At 43.0% G+C, this 24,013-nt stretch overlaps 1 protein-coding gene across 1 annotated transcript; it reads left to right on the plus strand.

Moving 5' to 3' along the window:
• The first annotated feature begins 14,424 nt into the window (after window positions 1-14,424).
• On the plus strand, window positions 14,425-23,734 carry TAT (tyrosine aminotransferase). Its single transcript, XM_030863796.2, has 11 exons — window positions 14,425-14,659; window positions 14,816-14,920; window positions 17,603-17,670; window positions 18,540-18,698; window positions 18,901-19,039; window positions 19,468-19,520; window positions 20,390-20,542; window positions 21,157-21,285; window positions 21,623-21,706; window positions 22,772-22,870; window positions 23,594-23,734. The coding sequence occupies exons 1-11, from the start codon at window positions 14,425-14,427 to the stop codon at window positions 23,732-23,734; spliced, it is 1,365 nt and encodes a 454-aa protein (XP_030719656.1).
• The last annotated feature ends 279 nt before the right edge of the window (window positions 23,735-24,013 follow it).

The following is a 24,013-nucleotide window of genomic DNA, read 5'->3' on the forward strand; positions in this document are numbered from 1 at the left end:
AGTCGGACTTCTTTAACTTATCCTAATGCATTTGAGATTCATTTATAGTGATGTGTATACTGGTAGTTCTTTGCATTTTATTGCTGAGTAGTATTCCATTATATGAATGTACTACAATTTATTCATTCACTAGCTGAAGGTCATGTAAGCGGATTCCCATTTTTGACAATTATGAATAAAGCTACTATAAACATTCACATCCAGGGTTTTGAGTGAAGATAAGTTGGTTTTTTTTTCCTATGAGTAGGATGTCTTTTCTTGGTGTTGTATGACTAAGTGTATATAACTTTATGAGAAAATTGTTTTCCAATCCAGAAGACTCATCTTAAAAAAGAGCATCAGTGAAAACTGTTGTTATCTTTATATGTGCTCTCAGGAAGTGGCTGCTAGTATCACAATAATAAACAAATTTGGGTTAATGGATCATTAAATATTATCTTGAAGGAGCATTGAGGTGCTTTTCTTTTTTCTTCTTCTGTGAACTTCCTCTGCCTTTCACTCAGAGGTACCCACTGCACAGGGAAGACCAGGACTGTTACAGCAGAGGAAGAATCTAAGCTCAGCTTCTGACTTCCAAAAAGGATTCTCAAAGTCCATTTTAGACATAATAGCTGTGAAAGCCAGAGATTTTGATCCTCTTGGCTTTCTGAGAAAAAGGAAAAAGGCTTTTGGCAAATCAAATGAAAGGCCAGGTTTTTTTTGTTTTTTTACATATGTTTTATTTTTTTTAACATTTTTATTGGAGTATAATTGCTGTACTATGGTGTGTTAGTTTCTGCTTTATAACGAAGTGAATCAGTTATACATATACATATATCCCCATATCTCTTCCCTCTTGCGTCTCCCTCCCTCCCACCCTCCCGGGCCAGGGTTTATCTCTAGGCAATGGATTGAGAAGAGAGACAAGAGGAGGAGGGGGTAAGAGTGGGAGGTGAATTGGGTGGGTTGGGGGGCAGGGGGGACGGCAAGGAGCCGGGAACTCTGTGGTCGTCTTTGCGTGTCCCTAACCTTCCTGCAGAAGACTTCCCACCTAGAGACTGAACTTGGAGGACCAGCCCTTCAGTAGCCAGGGGTGCTCACTAAGCCCCAAATATGAGAGATGGGCCCAATACCTGGGGCAGGGAGAGGGGAGAAGGAAGGAGGGAGGCTGTCTTTGCTTGGATGGGAGAAGCCCAGCCCCAACACTTGGGTGGGATGCAATCCAGTCATCCCAGGTGATGTCCTTCCATCCTCGTGACAGTCTATGACTGCCTAATAATTTCTAAAACAAGAGTAAGATATTTTAAAATAAATTAATATATTAATAGCTTTCCCATTCCTCTTATAAAACCTGTCAGGGTCCTACAGCCATAACCACTGTGATCAAACTGTCACTCTGCAAGGCTCTCAGGTGAGGACCAAGGGAACAGCTGGATTGGAAGGCCCTTGGGTGAGATGGAGGAGAGTGTATGGAAAATCCCTGTGGGGTGGCTGCAGGGATGTCCCCAGCAGAGCCCCAGTTCTCTGTAGACTCAACCAGAAGGATAGCCCCCTAATTCCCATCTGTATCTCTGTCTAGTCCCTCCAGTCTGTGCCCAACAGCCAGAGTGAGGTGACCCTGCTGACCCACCGCCAGCAGCACATGCCTTTCGCAGGTTTTATTATAGTTTGCGAGGGCTCAGCACTGATGCAGACACGCTCCCAACCCCTCATGTCCGAAGGCATTTATTGGTGGTGAGTTGGAGCTAGAGGACCAGTCTGGGGCCGTGAAACAAATTTTCCTATGTTAAACTAATGGCCTAGTTAGTCCTCTTGGTAGCAAGACTAAAGCACTTTCTCTCTTACTCCATCTCCTGCCACCCTCCACTTTGCTCACTCAGCCCACTGGCCTGGTCACGCCCTAAACACACCAGGTACTACCCCACCTCAAGGCTTTGCCCTTGCTGTTCCCTCTGCCTGGAACGCTTATTCCCCTGTCATCCGCTGGACTCATTCTTTCTCTTCATTCTCATCTCTATTAAACATCACTACCTCAGGGAGGGCGTGGGGGTTTGTTCTAATGATGATACACAAAATAGCACCCCCTCTAATCCCACACTCTACTTTATTCTTCTCTGTGATATCGATGCCTCCTGACATATATTTCTTTGTTCATTACTTCTCTTGCTCCACAGGAATGTCAGTTCCAAGCATGCAGGAACAGGGCTTGGTTTGTTTTCTTCACTGCTGCATCCCCAGTATTAGGAAAGTGCCTGGCTCATAAATACTTAGGAGTGAACTTATTAATGAACATTGGTTGCAGAACTCTTGCTGTGGCAGAGCTTTAAGTGACAAGTAGGCACAGTACCCCACCTCTCCCCATGTTTTGGTTCAAACCTGAATCCTATTATCCTGACTCGTTCTTTTTTTAAAAAAAAAAATTGAAGTATAGTTGATTTACAATGTTGTGTTTCTGGTGTACAGCCAAAACGATTCAGTTATATGTATATATATATTCTTTTCCATTATGGTTTATTACAAGATATTGAATATAATTCCCTGTGCTATACTGTAGGACCTTGTTGTTTATCTTTTTTTTTTTTTTTTTTTTTTTGCGGTACGCTGGCCTCTCCCGTTGCGGAGCACAGGCTCCGGACGCGCAGGCTCAGCGGCCATGGCTCACGGGCCCAGCTGCTCCATGGCATGTGGGATCTTCCCAGACTGGGGCACGAACCCGTGTCGCCTGCAGCGGCAGGCGGACTCTCAACCACTGCGCCACCAGGGAAGCCCTATTTTATATATAGTAGTTTGTATCTGCTAATCCCAAACTCCTAATTTATCCCTCTCCCACCCCCTTTCCCCTTTGGTAACCATATTGTTCTTTTTTATTCTCTCCCTCCCAGTCCTCCCACTGAGAGAGTTGTGTACCCCGTGGCACTCTTCTCAAGTACTAGAGACTCCATTGCGTCTCTTTGTTTCGTCAGGGTCTTGTGGGAACTTGATGTTCCCAGACTTGGGTAATTACTGTGGTTTGGCCCCCATCAACGGTCCTCTCCCTTCTGTGGATCCCAGCAGTGAATCTGGATAAAGTTTGCTGAGTTGCGTCACCTCTGGCGCTTGTTTCCAGGCAGAAGAGTGAAGGAGTGTCCTTGAGGCCTCATTGGGGGATGGCAGCAGCCAACACTTTAACCTTTGGAACAGTCTATGCTTCTTGGCTGAGAAACTTCTTCGGAACTGCAGACCCATGGAAATGTACTCGGGACTTTCTGCAGCGCAGAAGCCAGGCTCAGCACCTGCCTGGTCTGGAAGGAAGACCCTTATTACCCACTAAGGCACAGGGCAGGGGATGCTTAAGTCTGTGTTGGGCTACCAGGAGATGCTCTTCCTCATAGAAAGTGTGTCTTGTGACTCAAATCTCTGACTGCAGGAGGTAATGTATGCTAAAGGATGGGTCTCCTAGGCTTTAAGGATCCCATTGAAGGTCAGCAAGAGAGAAACGCTTTGTATTTCATATTATTATTTTAGCTATCATTTTAGTTGGCTGCTCAGAGCTCAGACTTGTTGGGAAGAGAATCCCTTTTTTTCTCTCTTTCCCTTATATGTATGTGTTATATCTATATCTATGTAGCCTACTCCTATCTACAGAACTAGGTAGACATTTACAGGAGGGGCTGAGCTCCTTTTTGGATACCACCACCCATGAAATTGTTCCAGGAAGGACAAGGAAAAAAATGCAAGGATTGACCAATTAATTATAGAGCCCTTGAAGAAGCTATAAAGACCCAATATGTTTGGCCTGGAAAAGAAAAAGTTGACACTTTTCTTCTGCTGCACTTGTTCTGTCTGTGCAGCTGAATGATCTGTTCTCCTACATGTGCTCTTGAAAGTGGCTTGTGAAAAGTGCTGAAACAGGTGACTGAGGTCCTGTGTTTAAAATAAAATAGATGGAGACAAATGGATGCAGGATGACTTCAAGCTGATGGCTTTCCAGGATTATCCCAATCCCTGTCACTCATAGGATTGTGTGATCCAGGTTAGAAGTTAGAGTGGGTTTTTGTTGCCAGACACTTTTGGTTGTCATCTATGGGATCCCAGCAGGAAACAGAGGGTGCATACAAACGAGGCAATTTGAAGAGAGTTTAATAAAGGAACCATATCAAAGGTTTTCTGGCATAAAATAATTTACTTTGGATCTCTTATGGTTCTGAGGGGTGACTGGAATAGTTGGGTGAATCTCTTTTGGGATTTCTCATGCAGTCGTAGTTATCTTGGCCTGGTGTAATCTGAAGGCTCAGATGGGCTGGACACCCAAGATGGCTTCCTCACTTACCTACCTGGCACCTCAGTGCTTCCCTAGGTGTCCTCTCTCTCCAGCAGAGTAAACTGAATTTCTTACATGGAGGCTCAGGGTCCCAAGAGCAGGGAGTAGAAGTTGGTAGACCAGTTAAGAACTATACCTGGAAATGGCACAGTGCACTTCCCTCAGATTCCATTGGTCAAAGCTGTCACAGTGTCCAGATTCAAGAGTGTGGAGGATAGACTCCATCTCTCAAAGGAGAAGTGGCAAAGCCACGTTTGCTGAGGAGCATGTGAGTGGGAGTATTGTTGCAGCCATTTGGGGGGACTACGTCTGCTATAAAAGGTATAAATAGGGCTTCCCTGGTGGTGCAGTGGTTGAGAGTCCACCTGCCGATGCAGGGGACACGGATTCGTGCCCCGGTCCGGGAGGATCCCACATGCCGTGGGGCGGCTGGGCCCGTGAGCCATGGCCACTGAGCCTGCGCGTCCGGAGCCTGTGCTCCGCAACGGGAGAGGCCACAACAGTGAGAGGCCCGCGTACCGCAAAAAAAAAAAAAAGGTATAAATAGGGTTTAGAGAAACCAACAGGGAAGCTGTCCCCACTGAGGCCTAAGGGGGCAAGGGGAAGAAGTGCTGACAAGAACCTGGAGAGGGTGGCTATATGGAGACAGCCTCCTGATGGTAGCTATGGTCTTCAGAAGATGAAACCCAACCAGAAGGGAGCCGACCTCATACACCCCTGACCCCACTTTGGATCTCCTATCAGTGACCCACAGTGGCCAAGGGGTCCCACTGATGAGTCCATGCAAGTCAGGTTCCTGGGGCACAGAGAAAGGAGAAGGGCAAACAGTGGATCTGAAGAGACAAAGGGAAGATAGCCAGCATCCCAGTGGATAACAAAATATCTAGGATATGTAACCCATGGGCAAGAATGAGATTTGGGACCAGAATTGCTCCTCTTAGGACTGGAAGAAAAATTCCCTAATTTTGAGCAGCTTGAAAAATTTCTAAATGCCCTGGAGTGTTGGAAAATAGTGTTAAGCCTTTTTCTTTGGTAAGAGGATGGTGCTACATTTTCTGATCACCTTCTCCATGAGCATAAGCTGGTCAGAGACTCCTCTATACTTCCCTAGCCTCATTGTCCACTGCTCCCCTCTTATTCGCAGTGCCCCACCACTTCCTCTCAAGCCCCTAGCCCCTCAAGGCTTTCAGCATGCTGGTGTCACAGCTTGGAATCTCTCTCGTTCTTTTCTTCTGGCCAAATCCTTATCTTCCCAACCCAACTGAAACACAGCTTCTTCAGGGAAGGCTCCTTCAACCTCTCTCCTCACTCATGATGTTCTCTCTGCACTTCTCTGTGGCACTTATCCTAATAGCCATTTAAATATCTATTTGTATAATGATTTGGTTAAAGTCTGTCTCTCATTAGACATTAATAGTAGTACCCTGACAGCAGGGTCTAAATCTGTCTTGTTGAACCCTATATCTGTAGGACTTAGAACAGTGCTTAACAAATAGTAGGTACACAGTAAGCAGCTGTGAGTCAATTATTGAAAGAATATGGTAGAAAAATCAGCAATGATTTCTATAGAGGTGGGTTTTTTGGTGTTTTTTATGTATTTGTTTTCAGCGATAGCCGCTGTTGGCTGTTTTCATGGGGCCTGGAGGTAAAACATGAATGGGGATTAAGAATTAGGAAGATAAGGTATGACGCCAGGAGCTGAGTCAATTGGTAAATAACAAACAGCTATCAAAACACAATCAGTTAAGGAACAACCTCAGTATCTATCAGCTGATAAATGGATAAACAAAATGTGCTGTATTTCATCCAATGAAATATTATTCAGCCATACAAGGAATGAAATCCTGATACCTGCTACAACATAGATGAAACTTGAGGACATTATGCTAAGTAGACGAAGTCAGACGCAAGAGGCTACCTATTATACAATTCCATTTATAGGAAACGTCCAGAATTGGCAAATTCATAGAGATAAAAAATAGATTAAAGGTTGCCAGGGGCAAGGCAGGATTGAGGGACTAGAAAGTGACTGCTAATAGGTACAGGGTTTCTTTTTGGAGTAATGACAGTGTTCTGGAATTAGATGGTAGTGATGATTGTACAACATTGTAAATATACTAAAAACCAGTGAATTGTACATTTGGAAAGGATAAATTTTATGGAATATGAATTATATCTCAATTTTTAAAAACAGGGCCAAAAATAATATTTTTATTATTAGAAAAATAGTGAGAAATTGTAGTCTAGAGATAGGCTGATGGATTGGAGCATAGTTGAGACTCTAGATTATTCTGAACATTGGAATGGCAAGAACACAGAATCATTTCCCAAGAATCTAAGCTTATTTGCTTGGTGACTCCCCCTGTAAGTACAAATGACACTCTTTCCTGATGAATGCTAGGAATTGGAGTGAGATTGAAGTTCTGGCCATCCTCAAATGAAAGAACTCCAAGTTCTGACTAAAGAGAAATGACTGAGTTAATGGGAGAATGGTTTAAATGATTATGCAAAGCACAAAACAAACAGGATGGTATGATTTGCTAAACTCCATGAGAGAAGTAGCAAGCAGGTGCTTTAACCAGCAAACAGATGAAAGCTTTATTTCCTCTTTAACCTTTGTGAAGTGAGTAGCCATAACATTAAAAGCTCAACTTGTCTTTCTTTTACCATGAGAAAAACATCAGACAAACCTAAGTTGAGGAACATTCTACACAAAACTGCCAAGATCATGAAAAATAAGGGAAATCTGAGAAACTGTCCCAGATTAGAGGAAACTGTTTGAGATTAGATTAGACTCCGGGGACATGGCCACTACATGTAATGTGGTCTCCTGGATGGGACCCTGGAACAGAAAAGGTGTGTTAGTGGGAAAACCTAGTGAAATCCAAGTGAAATATGGAGTTTGCTGAAGTTTAATGGACCAATGTTTATTTCTTAGTTATAACTAAGAATATGCCATGGTAATATAAGATGTTAAAAACGGGAAAAACTGTGTGAGGTGTATGTGAGAACTCTTTGTACTATCTTCACAACTTTTCTGTAAATCTATTCTATACAAGTTTTTTTTTTAAATAAATTTATTTATTAATTTTTGGCTGCGTTGGGTCTTCATTGCTGCGGGCGGGCTTTCTCTAGTTGCAGCGAGCGGAGCTACTCTTCATTGCAGTGCACAGGCTTCTCATTGTGGTGGCTTCTCTTGTTGCAGAGCACGGGATCTAGGCGCGCAGGCTTCAGTAGTTGTGGCACGCAGGCTCAGTAGTTGTGGCTCGCTGGCTTAGTTGCTCCACAGCATGTGGGATCTTCCCAGACCAGGGCTCGAACCCCCGTCCCCTGCATTGGCAGGCAGATTCTTAACCACTGCGCCACCAGGGAAGTCCCTCTAAATCTGTTCTAAAATAAGAAAGTTTACTTTAAATTTAAAAAGCGCAACCAGGTTCACCTGTCTGTTCTGATAGCCTTCTTCTATCTGTCTAGCGCACAGGTCTGTTGTTTGTTTGCGGGGTTTTTTTTTTTGTTTTTTTTTTAATTACATGAGATAGTGAATGTGGGAACAAACTAGGACCTGAATTCCTCACCTCCTCTTCTATAACTGTGCAAAGGCTTGGGTTTCCTCTCATTTGACCACCCCTCCTGCCATTCCTTTCCCTCTGGTTTATGTACTATTCACTGCCAACTGGCGAGCAAGTATCGAGTATGGCTGATAAAGTCACCACGCCAGACCTGAAGGAGGATGTAGGGAGGTATAAGGAATGCTCCCCACCTGGTACTTCCTCAGGGAGCTTACTATCCACCAGGGGAGTTAAAACATATGCATTCCTCTGTACCCAACAGATGAGTGATCATTGGGAATGGTTCAGGATGAAAAGTGACAAAGTAACTAATTATAAGCAATAAAAGGCAGGTGAATCCTTCATGCTTAATCCACACAGTTCATTCATTATTTTCTTAAAGTTAGCCCCAGCAACTCTCCATGTTTATTGTCCGCAATGAGAAGCCCGTGCACCACAATGAAAGAGTAGCCCCCCTCGCCACAACTAGAGAAAGCCTGCGCACAGCAACGAAGACCCAACACAGCCAAAAATAAATAAATAAATAAAATTGATAAAAAATAAAAAAAAATTAAAAAATAAAATGGGGCAGACTTCTGTAATGGGATCTGGAGCTGGATGGTGAAACTGGAACTGCAACTCACCACTCACTACTGTGGGACTCGTTTTCATCTGTAAAGTGGAGGTGAAACAGGTCCTACTTCTGGGATGTAGATGAGGATTATGAGTTGATTTGGGTAGAGCATATCAAACAGTGCTGGGTATGGGATAGATACCCAGTGAGCATAAACTCTTATGCCTGGGTCGAGAAAAAAAGGATGTGGAAAGAGATGTATAAAAATGGGAGATCCTGGGCTTCCCTGGTGGCGCAGTGGTTGAGAGTCCGCCTGCCAATGCAGGGGACACGGGTTCGTGCCCCGGTCCGGGAAGATCCCACATGCCGTGGAGCGGCTGGGCCCATGAGCCATGGCCACTGAGCCTGCGCGTCCGGAGCCTGTGCTCCGCAACGGAAGAGGTCACAGCAGTGAGAGGCCCGCTTACTGCAAAAAAAAAAAAAAAAAAAAAGGGAGACCCAGGGTTTTAGGCGATCCCTAAAAAGAAATTCAAAAAAATTTTTACAGTCTTAGGAAGATCACAATATCATGTAAAAAGAGACTCATGGAAAACCAGATTCTGATACAGAAAGCCTGTGGGTGTATCCTTTGGAAAAAAAAAAATTTCAAAATATTAATTGTGGGCAAGATGGTTAACAGTGGTTATCTCTGGGTGGTGTAACTATTTTTAAAATACTTTCCTATCAGAAAATAGAAAGGTAGAAAGTAGAAAGGTGGTTGCCAAGGGCTGTGGGGAGGGGAGAGGGAGAATTAGTGTTTAACGGGTATAGAGTTTCAGATTTGCAAAATGAACAAGTTCTGGAGATCTGCTGTGCAACAAAGTGAATATACTTAACACTGCCGAACTATACACTTAAAAATGATGAAGATGGCAAATTTAACGTTATGTGTTTTTTTACCACGCACATAGAAACACTTTTCTATGGCAAACACAATAGTGTTATACTCAAGAACAAACTCAATGCAAGTTTAATTTTTAAGTGAAAGCCTTAATGGCTGGTTGGTGTAGCTTTTAGTGAGTATTTCCACGGTTTACTGGGCCCTGACTGTCCAGTGAAGGTTACCTGGTGGCAGTTAGGCTCCGTAAGCAGAGTTGGGCCTTCTCTTTTGTTTTCCCCCCTCAGCTTTCTATTGAGAGAAAACATGAGCTACAGAAGAAGGGTGTGACCAAAACTTGTTTGTTTTGTCTGTTTTCCCGTCTGATCTGGGTTCGCTTGTCAGCTACTGAATGAGGGCGTGCCATGGGGATGACCTTCTGATACAGCAGCACCTGTCCCCTTCACACCCCCTCGGCCCTGCTGGTTCTGCGTCAGCTGCACTATTTGCAGGACCATCTGCCCAAACCCCGTGCTACTCACTGTTCTTTGATCTGTAAACCGGAGTCTGAGCCAGCTGGGTTGAAACAGAGGAGGCTGGGCCAGTGATCTCAGTGCAGCTGTTTTGTTGCCTTGCGGCGGCTTCCTCTGTCCAGGTCTCACCTAAGAAAAAGTTGAGCCCCTGGGCAAGACAGGTGAGGGATGTGAACAGGTAATTCACAACATGAGAAGAGCTAATATTAAATCATGAAAAATGACTGCCCTCACTAGAATATAAAGGAACAGAAATAACGGCAACCTTTAATATCCTTTTTTCCTATCAATCAATTTGGCAAAGATTTTTGTGGAAAATAATTCCCAGGGTTTGCAAACAATTACTGATAGGAAGGTTATTGGCCATTCAGAAAGGAAGCTGCCAATGCATATCAAGAACTGTAAAATTTTTCATTCTAGAATATAGTATTCCATAAAGGGTTAGGAAGGTAGAAGAATTTAGTATGAGATAAAGGTGACATTTCAAATTAACGAGGAGAGACTTTCATTTTTGGTGATATTGAGGTCAGGAGGACCTGGAAGATCTCCAGTTATAAAAATATCTAAAAATGGTGGGTTAAATATAACAAAATACCTAACTGAGCTCCAAAGATAAAAATGGAATGCCCCAGGGGCCAAGCAATGAGAAGGACTGAAAACCAGAGATATAGATGAGCTGACACTGCTGCCGCCCCAGGGGGGATTATCAGTCTGAATAATCTAAGGCTCCCGGTTTATAATGTCGAGGTGGGAACAGGACACCAAGCCTATTGTCTGTGTGTGGGGGAGGGCGAGTTGAACCTGAGTCTCCAGTGTAGCTGGGATCCTTGAAAGTCTAAACCTTGAGTGGCAATAGCTTCTAACATTGAGACAATCGCATCCTTGCCTGACTTAACTCTTGCAAAGGCCAATATCAAGAGGAGGTCTTAATCTCTGAGATTCTTTCCATCTGGAGAACCACTGCTGTAACACTCAGTTGATTCCCTGTGTCACCTCTCAAGCAGGATATGTTGTTCTGACAGCTGGTCTGAGCTCCAAGAGGTTGTCAAAATAAGACATATTTGTGTTGTCTCTTCTCCCTATAGTCTAGTATTTGATCAGTTGGCAGGTCTATCAGTGTTTGAAATGTGATTCTTCCTCTAGGAAATTATCCCACAAATTACAGGATACTCATAAAAATTCCCAATCATAAATAATGTGTGTTCAATATGATTTATTTGTAATAGAAAGAAAAATTGGAAGCTGCCACATAGCCAACAACAGTGGAATGGTTAACTGAACACTATGTAGCCATTAAAAGGAATTAAGTTGATCTCTATGTATGAAAATGGAAAGAATGGCCACACAACATATAATTAAGACTTTTTAAAAAGCAAGCTATATAATCATTAGAGAAATGCAAATCAAAACTACAATGAGGTATCACCTCACACAATGAGGAACCTCTCTATGATGGAATGTTTTTCAAAACATGGGAAAATATTCATGATATAATTTAAAAATTCACAATGCAAACACTGTCCATAACATGGCCCAGCAGCTCTATGCCAAGGTACATACCCAAGAGAATTGAAAACATATGTTCACACAAAAACCTGTATACAGATGTTAATAGCAGCATTATTCATAATAGCCAAAAAATGGAAACAACCCAAATGGCCAGCAGCTGGTGAATGGATGAACAAATGAAGTATATCCACAGAATGGACTATTTTCCAGCCATAAAAAGGAATGAAGTACTGATACACATTACAACATGGATAAACTTTGAAAAATATCTGCCAAGTGAAAGAAGTCAGACACAAAAGATAACATATTGGGGCTTCCCTGGTGGCGCAGTGGTTGAGAGTCCGCCTGCCGATGGAGGGGACACGGGTTCGTGCCCCGGTCCGGGAAGATCCCACATGCCGCGGAGCGGCTGGGCCCGTGAGCCATGGCTGCTGAGCCTGCGCGTCCGGAGCCTGTGCTCCGCAACGGGAGAGGCCACAGAAGTGAGAGGCCACAGAAGTGAGAGGTCCGCGTACCGCTGAAAAAAAAAAAAAAGATAACATATTGTATGATTCCATTTGTATGAAACGTCAGGAATAGGCAAATCCATGGAGACGGAAAGTAGATTAGTGGTTGTGGGAGACTGGCAGGAAGGAAGTGGGGAGGGGCTCGTTCATGGGTATGGAGTTTCTCTCTGGAGCAATGAAAATGTCTTGGAATTAGATGGTGGTGATGGTTGCACAATGTTGTGAATGAACTAAAAAAATCACTGAATCTTACACTTAAATGGTGAACTTTATGTTATATAAATTTTATCTCAATTTAAAAAATATGTATATAGAACAAGATCCAAATTTTGGGGGGGAAAAGTAAGACTAATGGATTAAGAGTGGTGGTGGATTATAAATGCTTTTAATTTTTTCTGATTTTCTCCAGCACATGCATGTTATATTTTACATGTTATATTTTAAATGGTGGCAGTGGTGGAATAAAAGCATTTAGGAAAGAGTGGTCTTCTGTCTTGACAAAATCTATGTGCTTTGGAAATAACACCATGTTCTCACTTGGCAACTTAACCAAGGGCAGTCCGTCCAGCCTGTGATGTATACTTCTTTCTGTACAGTGTTTCACTGCATTTAGTAAAACAAGCCATTCACCTTTTGCTATAGGGTGCCAAAGAGCAGAGCTGACTTAAGCCTTTCCTTTTCTGTCTTTTTAGATGTTGTAGACATAGCTTTTTGAAGCAGAGCAGTCTGGATTAGCTAGCTCAGGGCTCAGAGCTTCAGAACCTAAATTCTCTTTGACCTGACTGGCATCCTGCCCTTACCTGGTGCTTCTGCTTCTCCACTGGTGAGATGAAGTGGTAAATGCTCACTTCACTGGAGTGGGGAAGAGAATGCATTAGGTAAGTCTTTCAAAGCACTAAGAGATAGAAGGACCAGAGAAATAAAAGGTTATTCAACCCCACTGGAGACTCAAATCACCGATAAGCAGCTGGAGAAGATGGAGCTTATGTAACAACTCTTTGTCTCTCAATAAATAAACAGATAGGATCTGAGTCATGGGATCACTGAGGCTCCTCTTAACCCTTGGGTGGGTGGTACTTTTCATAGGCTCACAGGAATGCTGAGATCTCTGCTGTGCTTGCTTAGCAAAGTTTTTTATTTAGATCTCACCTGACATCTTATTTTTCCAGTAGCTCCACAACAGGAAAATGAAGGAGAATTCACAATTGCACAGGTTTTGGTTGCCTTGGAGACCATGTACTTTTAAGATATTTTTGGAGGGAGCCTTAGTTTACTCTAACTGTGCAGTATGTTCCAGCTGGAGTAGAACTTTGTGGACTGACAAGGAAAGGAGCCCAAGATGTAGGAAGTAAGTAAGTATGCTGCCCAACAAGTTGTAGAGCATGATCTCAGCTGTGTTTTGAAAATACATAAAATTCTGTAACTATGTATCTGTCATCTAATCTATCATCTATCTATCTATCTATCTTCTGTAGATCAATTGATCTACTATCATCTACCCATCTTGGTGAATGGATAGAAATGGCCAAATCATTACCACCGCTTGGCCCTGGGAGTGAGAATGGAACATACAGATAGCAAGACTCTCACTTTTTACTCTATACGTTTCTGTACTATTGAAATTTTAATAGGTTGTTTTGTAACAAAAAAGTTTTAACAAAAGTTACCAACTGTAATCCTAACTACCTCTCTGACAGTCCTTTCAAACATCTCACAAAGTACGCGGAAAGAGTTAACACAGAGCCAGTTCAAATTCCTGATTTGGTGGTGGAGGTGGAGGCAGGGTTAGAGGTAAAAAGAAGCAAAAAGTGGGGAGGGGAGGGAAGAGGAGGGCTGGCTGCTCAGTTCTCACCTGAACCAATAGCATGAACGTTTCAGGCCCAACGCCCATTTGTGGGACTATTTCAGGAGTCAGAGGTTGCATCTGAATTCACTGTCACTGTAACTGGCCAAAGAACTAAGACGACTTCCTGGTTTGGCTACTTGGAAGCTGCTTCTCCTTTACCCAGAAGGTAAAATCTCAAGCCTCAGCTAATCTGGTGACGGTGGTTTGGAGTGTGCACTTTTTTCTTTGTGGTGTATTGACTTCTTTATCCACAGGACAGTAGGATGCTTATGGAATAGGGCTTTATTTTTACTAATGACGATATTAACACTAAATTTCTAACAAGGTGGAATGGTTCTCCCTGGTTCTTCTTTGCACAGGACAAGACACAGTCTGTTGAAGTGTTAGGGAGGAACACTTGCATGGAAAGGAAGGAACACATATGCTTTCGTTGTTTAACAGTTCTCATGTCATTTTTCCTTGGTCTCACTGAGAGCGTGGTTAAATTTTCATGGGGATTACAGTTGCTCACAGCGAATCTCACAGTAGGTAAGTATTCGATGGAACACTCTCAGCTAATATTGTAGAATGGGCTCTTGCTTATTTTCCATCTCAGGGAAAAGTCTTAAAACGCCCCACATTCATAACAAAGCTACTTTACATGAGAAAGGAGTTTGGAAAGAGATGTCTGGTGAAATCACTCCAATGTTTTGGTCCAACTGTAGCCCCCCCAGGATGATGTCTGTTCTTAGTGTCACAGCGACCCCTTTTTTTCCCCATAGTCTTTGTTAGTGATGGACCCATACGTGATTCAGTTGCACGACCATGGCAACCTCCCCTCAGTGCTGGATGTGCATGTCAACATCCCTGGGAGAAGCTCTGTGCCGGGAAAAATGAAAGGCAGGAAGGCCAGATGGTCCGTGAAGCCCTCGGACATGTCCAACAAAACTTTCAATCCCATCCGGGCCATTGTGGACAGCATGAAGGTGAAGCCGAATCCAAACAAGACCATGATTGCTCTGTCAATTGGTGAGTTCGAGACACTTGACCGAGAGGCAGGCATTGTTCCTCCCACCCCCATCCTCATGGGTTGGTTGGAAAGGATGGAAGTGGAGGGTGGGTCTGGGCACTGGGCATGGAAGAATAACCTCTTGGCGGTTCTTTTTTTTTTTTTCCCATGAAAAGGGGACCCTACTGTGTTTGGAAACCTGCCTACAGATCCTGAAGTTACCCAAGCAATAAAAGATGCCCTTGACTCGGGGAAGTATAACGGCTATGCCCCCTCCACTGGTAAATTCCTCCTGAGACTCTAATCTGGTGGCTTCCAAATCTTTAGTGCTCTTCTAATAGGAATACATTTCTAGCATTCTTCTTTGCTTTCCTGATGCATAATTCCTAAGGAGAAGCTAAGATAAAATGGCTGTTGGATTTGGGGAAAGGGGTCTCAGCATACTTAACCTCAAGCCATCAAGGTCTAATTTCTTTCCTGGCTTCCTCTGGCATTATGGCACCTCCCTGCTCTAGGTTCCCATTACATACTTATTTCTCAAATAACACTCCTATTCTATCATCGCTAATTCTAAACGGAGGCCTTGAGTGTGGCTGCACCTGCTTCTTTACAAAGCCCTCTAGCTCCTAAATTAATTTAATTACTGCCCTGTGTAAATAGCTTCTTGGCCTTATTTCTCCTTCTCTACACATTCAAGGTTTCATTTAATTATGGTCCTAATCACACTCTCAATGTAATTGTACTTGTTTCAAGGCAAAAACAAAAAACAAAACCAATAAAACCAAGAACAGCAAAGAATGAGCTGACCTACTGGAGGATAGAAGGTTTGTTCAGGACAGAAAGAAATTATTCTTAGGTTTAGGTTTAACTCTCTCCATCTATTAAACATTTCTACCCTAAACATTTTGATAAAATAAGTGATTCCTTGACTTTGCTTCGGTGTCGCACATTTCCCCGCTGTGTATATGTGCGCATAGAAACATATTCTTTTTTTTTTTTTTTTTGCGGTACGCGGGCCTCTCACTGTTGTGGCCTCTCTGGTTGCGGAGCACAGGCTCCGGACGTGCAGGCTCAGCAGCCATGGCTCACGGGCCTAGCCGCTCCGCGGCATGTGGGATCCTCCTGGACCGGGACACGAACCCGTGTCCCCTGCATCAGCAGGCAGACTCTCAACCACTGCGCCACCAGGGAAGCCCCCTAGAAACATATTCTTAATGCAGAATAAAACTCCAGTTTCATGCTAAACTAGAATTGTAAAAACACTTTAAAGAGATATCAGGGATGTGATTTTTAGGTTGATTATTTACATTTTATGAAGTTTCATAAATAAAAATCAAAACAAAATCAGACCAAAAGTTAAGTTGTAAAAAAAGTTTATACATAATGGAAAAGAATATGAAAAAGGATGTATATATGTATAACTTAAATCACTTTGCTGTACAGCAGAAATTAACATAACATTGTAAATCAACTATACTTCAATAAAATGTTTTAAAAGTTTATAATGACTTTTATGTCCAAAGTATTAGGAAACTGACTTAACCTGAAAACCCAAAACCAAGTCTCCATTTGACAAAATGCAAAGGATATGAACACTTCATGCCAAAGGAAACACAGATAATAACATATATCTAGAAAATACTCTTCTTTATTAGTAATTAAGGAAGTGCTAATTTGTATAACATCAAGAGACCTATCTCTACCTATTAATTTAACAAACATTAGGAAATACTGCCTCTAGTCTTGGTAACTGAAGACAATCTTTCTGGAGAGCAATTTTGTAAAACATAATAATTTGTATGAAACTGTCTATACTTCAAGCTTGTAAACCAACATTTGGAACTATTGTATGAGAATATAATTTAAAAGAAAAAAATTTTAATTTCAATATAATTTTTAAAATTTATTTTAATTTATATTATTTATTTCTGGCTGTGTTGGGTCTTCCTTGCTGCTCACGGGCTTTCTCCAGTTGCGGCGAGCGGGGGCCACTCCTCACCGCGGTGGCCCCCCTCCCCCCGCTGTGGAGCATGGGCTCCAGGCACAGGGCCTCAGCAGTTGTGGCACATGGGCTCAGCAGCTGTGGCGTGCAAGCCCCAGAGCACAGGCTCAGCAGTTGTGGCACATGGGCCGGTTGCTCTGTGGCACGTGGGATCCTCGCAGACCAGGACTTGAACCCATGTCCCCTGCACTGGCAGGTGGACTCTCAACCACTCTGCCACCAGGGAAGTCCATCAATATAAGTTAAAAGGAAAAATACTAATAGGTATACAGTACAATGTGAAAAAGTTAAAATGGACCCAAGGTAATGAATTCACTAATTACAAGTTTTCAAAAAATATAATACCTGGGGCTTCCCTGGTGGCGCAGTGGTTGAGAGTCCGCCTGCCGATGCAGGGGACACGGGTTCGTGCCCCGGTCCGGGAAGATCCCACATGACGCGGAGCGGCTGGGCCCGTGGGCCATGGCCACTGAGCCTGCGCGTCCGGAGCCTGTGCTCCGCAACGAGAGAAGCCACAACGGTGAGAGGCCCGCGTACCGCAAAAAAAAAAAAAAAAGAAATATATATATATATATATATATATATATATATAAAAAATACCTGGAAGGGATTTAGGAATAATCTAAATCCTAACTAATCTAATCCTATTTTAGATTATTTAATCTAAATTTTAGATTAAATAATCTAAAATAAAATAAAACATATCACAGTAACCAAGATGCTGCAGAGTATTTTATAGTTTGGGGAACTCTTTTTGTTATTATTTATATATTTGTGCTCATTATAAAACTGTAAGATATAAAGTTAATCTCCTTTATCTATAGTGACAGAGAGCTAAACTAAATCGTATGTGCTCTGAGCTGGGGCAGAAGGTAGCCTCGAAGCCCTGTTGACGTAAGGGCAAAGCTGTCAGTTGTGGAATGAAAACTTCCAGCTTCCTCATTCTGCTCTTTTCTCTCAGGCTACTTATCGAGTCGTGAGGAGGTTGCTTCTTATTACCACTGTCCCGAGGCACCCCTGGAAGCTAAGGTGAGCCCTAGACAAGGAACCAGCTTGGGAACAGTATTGGGCAAACTCTACCCTTTTCCTTGTTTCTGTTCCATGAGGAATAAGGGTTTCAAGTGGAACAAAAACTAAGGATAATTTCCCTTTGGCAATTCGAGGACTTTTCATACGGGGAGGCCACTAATCAGTGATTATATTTAATGTCATTATAGTAGGATAATAACGTTGCATACAACTCGTATAGTGTCTGTCTCAAGGAGGCTTAAAGGACTCAGAGGTCACCCTATATTTTGCTTCTCTGCAAAAGATCATTGAAAAACAATAATTCATAAACATCAAATAATTGAAATTTTTCATTTTACCAGTAGGTCTTTTATGAATCTGTAGCTTCCTTCACTGCCCTTAAGGTCACTTAGATGGGAAGATAGAGCTTCCACGGCATACTGGATTGATGGCGGGGCCAAGTTTAAATGTTACCCTCTGCTCTGTTGTCCACTGGGTGGGGGTCAATATTTCTTAACATTAAGAGGTGCCCTATATCTGTCTTTCAGAAGAGTGTCAGGTTTCAAATCTCTGGTCAAAAGTAAATAAATAACCAGGTGAAAAAGTCCAAGGTCATAATGATCTCTCGTGGAGGTCTGCTGAGTCACAACCAACCCGTCCTTTTTTAAGTGATTTATTTCTCTTAAGTGGCCAACATTTTCAACAACTTTTAGATATGCACATACGTAAACATATTCACTTCTTTCAATTTTGGCTTTGTACAGTCCCCACTACTTTACATAGAGTTTGTAAAAATAAGGTTTTTTTTGCTTCCCTCTCATTCATCTGATAACCTTTCTCCTGTTGCTGTTGGAACCCCTAACAAAATGAAACTTTTCTGTTCTTTACAGGATGTCATTCTAACAAGTGGCTGCAGTCAGGCTATTGAACTTTGTTTAGCTGTGCTGGCCAACCCAGGGCAAAACATCCTAGTTCCCAGACCTGGCTTCTCTCTCTACAGGACTCTGGCGGAATCTATGGGAATCGAGGTCAAACCCTACAATTTATTGGTAAATGACTTTTAAATTTTAGACACAAGAGCTCAATTACTACTTCATAAAAATATATGACCATTATCTTAGCAGAGAAAGATCTGGAAGTGGGTGGTCGAGGCCACAGACACATTTTGTTATTTACATTATATCTTTGAGTGAAGTGAGCAGTCCTACATTTTTCAGAATCATCTTAGTCTCCCCGTTTTTTCCTCCCCAGCCAGAGAAGTTTTGGGAAATTGACCTGAAACAACTGGAATCTCTGATTGATGAAAAGACAGCTTGTCTCGTTGTCAATAATCCATCAAACCCTTGTGGGTCAGTGTTCAGTAGAAGTCATCTCCAGAAAATTTTGGCAGGTGAGTCCAGCAGACTTCACTTGACAGGGGAGAAGATGGGGATGGAATCCTTCAGGTGTTTCATGGAACGAGAAAGGAGTCCTTCACTAAGTTCCAAGCCTAGGATGGAGGTGGGAGGGCTCCACTGGGGTCTCTAGTGAGTGGTGTGCCCCTGGAAAGGTAGGAATTCCTGAAAGAAGGAGAAAAAGAGGAAATACTTGCCTCTTCACCACTCCCATCATGTGGAAGAGAGGGTTTGAAATATCTAGTTAATTAAAGAGCAAATTTAGGCTCTGTACCCTGGAAGAGTATAAGAAGAGTTTATAGTTCTTAAAGAGGAAGATGAAACATACAAACATGAAGTGCAAAGTATAGTAAGCCCAGGTAAATATTAAATGCTAAGGCAATTCACATTAGAAATGATTTCAGCATGTTTCTCTTATTTGCAGTGGCTGCAAGGCAGTGTGTCCCCATCTTAGCTGATGAGATCTATGGAGACATGGTGAGTCTTGGGTAGGATGCATCACTGCCATATTCTCAATCCCAAATTATCTCATGGCACCTTTAGATGTGGCACCTAGAATAATCAGAAGCAAATCCTAATCATTTCAGTACAGCACTAATCAGTAGTATCCCTGCGCTCTAAACAGATATACAGATAACCAGCCCTTAGCCAGTTTTCCAAGATCCAAAAAGCTATACAAATCTGAAGATTTTTGGAATTCATTTGGTGGCAAAACCTGACTTGGCCTGATATAAAGCTATTTGTAAATCTTTATGTATCTCACTTATGGATCTATATAAGAGTGTAAGGAAAGGGGCGGAACAGTTACTGTGCTTGATATAAAGCTATTTGTAAATCTTTGTGTATCTCACTTATGGATCTGTATAAGAGTGTAAGGAAAGGGGCAGAACAGTTACTGTGTTTGATTAGGAGTGCTGTCCCCGATTGCCCTGCGACTGTTATATAATATATGGTACATGTGCTAACCTTTCTAAAATCCAAACAGTTCTACATTTTGCAACACACTTGAGCCCAGGAATTTCACATAAGGGATTATGGACCCATACCTTATTGTGAAATCTGTAATTCCAACGGTCATTCATTCCCTAGAGCCAAGGGTTATACCTATTACTGGGCTGGGGTCAGTTTCCTCATTTTAGGCTTCCTTAATCTAGACTAGATACTGGGTTAAATGTATTTGGGTGTCCCCTCTGAAGCCTCTTGAGATCCCAATCATGCTTCAGGGTAGGAATGAGCCCGTAAATCTGAGACCCTGTCCCTAGTGATATAAGGAAAATTTTGCAAGGCATGGGATTCAGAGGAAAATAAACCAGAAGACAACGGTAACAAGCACCTCTTCTCCTCAGGTGTTTTCAGATTCCAAATTTGAACCTCTAGCCACCCTCAGCAGCAACGTCCCCATCCTGTCCTGTGGAGGGCTGGCCAAGCGCTGGCTGGTTCCCGGCTGGAGGATGGGCTGGATTCTCATCCATGACCGAAGAGATATTTTTGGCAATGAGGTGAGAGCAATGTGGTGAAATCGTATGTCTAATTTAGGGGTGATTATAGACATATATTTTTCTAAATATTTATTTATTTACTTTGCATGCACAGTGGTAAGGAGGTAAGGAGTTTTTTTCTTTCTTTTTGGCCCTGTAGTTCCGTATGCCTGGAAAGACACTGGATAAAGACAGTACTAGTTATTCCTCTCCAAAACTCAGTTTTTCTGTCTTGGTGAGGAAGTTCCATCCACCTCTAATTTTAGTACCACAAAAAAGGAAACAATAGCAGTAATGATACCTAATATTGTTTGTGGGATTACAATGTGCCAGAGCTTTATGTACTTTATTTCAATTTAATTCTCCTAACAACCCTGTGAGGCCAGTATTAGTATTACCTCCATTTCACAGGTAAGAAATATGAGACACAGAGAGGTTGTATTATTTGCCCAGAGTCACACAGCCAGTGCACGGCAGAGCTGGGCTACAAACCTAGGTGGTCTGATCTAAGAATGACACTAGGCACCATCACTTCTCCAGAGATTAAAAACTTGATAGAATTGGCAGAACAAGGATCTCCACAGTGGGGATGCCTAAGAAAGGCTAAATAATGTGTTTGCTGGGGGGCTTTTTAGATCCGAGATGGGCTGGTGAAGCTGAGCCAGCGGATCCTGGGACCCTGCACCCTTGTCCAGGGAGCTCTGAAAAGCATCCTGCATCGCACCCCTCAAGAGTTCTACCACAACACTCTAAGCTTCCTCAAGGTAAGGGCAGCCCATGACTTTCCACTTTGGGAGTCAAGGGATGCCACCAGTGGAATTTGAAATAATGGGTCCTCATTTCTGGAGCAATGCTCCATTATGGGGCTTCCAAGCCAGGAGGTGGCATCAGTGTAAATATCTACCCATACATTTCTCTAACTTCTGGCAATCCACCCTGCTCCTGGCCAAAAGGTTCAAGTGGCAGAGTTTTTATCTTGTTACCCCTTATGCCAGGAGGGCAAACTTAGGTTCCCTGCCTTTGATGTGGGCTCTCCTTTTAATGACTTGGTTTTTCTTTTGCTTAACTTTTCATTCTTGATGTCTCTGTCTCCTCTCGTAGTCCAATGCGGATCTCTGCTATGGGGCATTGGCTGCCATCCCTGGACTCCGGCCCATCCGCCCTTCTGGGGCCATGTACCTCATGGTGAGTATGTGGGTGGCAGGCAGTTGGTGGTGGTGGGGGAAGCCAGTCTGCAGGGCTCACGAAGACAACCACATGGGCTCCTGAGGCAGTTAGTTTAGGAACTGCCTTGTTCTGAATTGTCCCATCGATGTGGTTTAACCTCAGTGCTAAAAAAAAGAAAAAAGAAGAAAAAGAAAAAAACTCTTAAAATGACTTAATTCTTCATACAGAGACTCATTTTATATGTAGATACAGGGATGACATAAGACACAAATAAGAGGCTTTCCACACTACTGTAATTCTCACCTAGGAGAGATCTGGTTCCCTAGGAATGTTTGGGGATATATAGGAATTTTGTTTGTTTTCAGAAAGACTGTGTGGGGTGCTATTGGCATTTTGTGGGCCAGGGATGCTAAATATTTTTCAATGGGCAGGGTAGTTCCATGCAATCAAGAATAGCCTGGCCCATAATGATTATAGTGCCTTTTAAAAAATAATTAATTAATTAATGTAATTTTGGCTGCGTTGGGTCTTCGTTGCTACGTGCGGGCTTTTTCTCCAGTTGCGGTGGGCGGGGCTACTCTTCCTTGTGGTGCGCGGGCTTCTCATTGCGGAGGCTTCTCTTGCGGAGCATGGTCTCCAGGCGTGCGGGCTTCAGTAGTTGTGGCTCGCAGGCTCTAGAGCACAGGCTCAGTAGTTGTGGCACACGGGCTTAATTGCTCCGCAGCATGTAGGATCTTCCCGGACTAGGGCTCGAACCCATGTCCCCTGCTTTGGCAGGTTGATTCTTAACCACTGCGCCACCAGGGAAGTCCCAATAGTGCCTTTTTTGAGAAACACTGGCATCCTATTTCCAGCTTTCATTTATCAGCATCCAAGAAGGAACCCTTCAGTAAACTAAAACAATATAAATACATCCTCTCTTCCCTATGAAAAATTCTGTGAGTTCATAAGAGCAAGAACTCTTAGTTATCAGTAGTGGAGTTCCAAGATGTTTTTTAGAGCAGTCCCTACCTTAATTTGTGGCATAGGGAGTTGGCCTGTTTTCCCTCCTGATAAATTTGCATCTCCCTGTTATTGGTATAGGTTGGAATTGAGATGGAACATTTCCCAGAATTTGAGAATGATGTGGAATTCACTGAGCAGTTAGTTGCTGAGCAATCCGTCCACTGCCTCCCGGCAACAGTGAGTGCTTACGTCTCTCAGGACACTCTCAACGGTTTCTAGAGTCTCAGGAACTCTCCCTGAGCTGGTCTTTAGCCTGACTTTCTCTCCCCCAACAAAGCATACTGTCGGCCTTCATATACTCAGGTTCCTCATCCACGGATTCAACCAACTGTGGATGGAAAAATATGAGGGGAAAAAAAATCCCAGAAAGTTCCAAAACTTGAATTTGCTGCAGACTGGCAACTATTTGCATAGCATTTACATTGTATTAGGTATTATAAGTAACCTAGAGATGATGTAAAGTACACAGGAAGACGTATGTAGATTATGCAAATACTTTGCCATTTTATACATGGGACTTGAGCATCCTCGGATTTTGGCACTCTCAAAGGTTCTGGAACCAACCCTCCATGGATACCGAGGGACTACTGTATTCTCTTTCGAAAAGATTCAAACTGATGGGTCTCATGACCTCTATTTAAAATTTGTTTCTCCCCCATCCAGGAAGAAAAATTGTGGTTGAACATTCTAGGTGAGAGGAAATCAAGCTTGTTCCACAAATTCCTTTTAAGATAAATTAACTCAGTTACCGGCTTAGCAGTCCAGTGGTGGGAATTGAGTGAAATGATAGCCTTGGGTAAATGGCGTCACTGCTTTGTGCTGATTAGGGCCCTGGCCATATTAGGGTGGTCCAGTCCCTGATTCAATTGCTCTGAGAATAACAGGCTTTTGTTTTTGCAGTGCTTCGAGTACCCAAATTTCTTCCGAGTGGTAATCACAATCCCTGAAGTGATGATGCTGGAGGCCTGTAGCCGGATCCAGGAGTTCTGTGACCAGCACTACCATTGTGCTGAAGGGAGCCCGGAGGAATGTGACAAATAGGACGCAGTCCATTCTCCTGAGTGTGTGTCCCATCGGGCTGGGGAGAGCGGGACTGAGCCCTGCTGCTCCTCAGGTGCCCCTGCTGGGAGAGGGGCCTCACAAATACCACGACAAGGGCTCAGAATTGCTCCAGCTTTCCCCCAGCTGTATCCACACACACACTCTGAACCCCAGATTTCATCGCACTCTGCTCTGCTGGAGTGACTCACTAATTCATTAATCCACCCCTATGACTTCCATCAATCCATCCTCCCATATGACTTCCTCCTTTTAGCTTGA

This window comes from Globicephala melas, chromosome 19, assembly GCF_963455315.2.
Source record: "Globicephala melas chromosome 19, mGloMel1.2, whole genome shotgun sequence".
Classification (NCBI taxonomy): Eukaryota; Metazoa; Chordata; class Mammalia; order Artiodactyla; family Delphinidae; genus Globicephala; species Globicephala melas.

What these genes read in the sequence shown, in the direction of transcription:
- TAT (XM_030863796.2), top strand. Translation starts at nt 14,425, where the DNA reads ATGGACCCATACGTGATTCAGTTGCACGACCATGGCAACCTCCCCTCA. An exon ending in AGGCACCCCTGGAAGCTAAG is followed by an intron (nt 17,671 to 18,539) that starts GTGAGCCCTAGA and finishes TGTTCTTTACAG; the next exon opens with GATGTCATTCTAACAAGTGG. An exon ending in TCCACTGCCTCCCGGCAACA is followed by an intron (nt 22,871 to 23,593) that starts GTGAGTGCTTAC and finishes TTGTTTTTGCAG; the next exon opens with TGCTTCGAGTACCCAAATTT.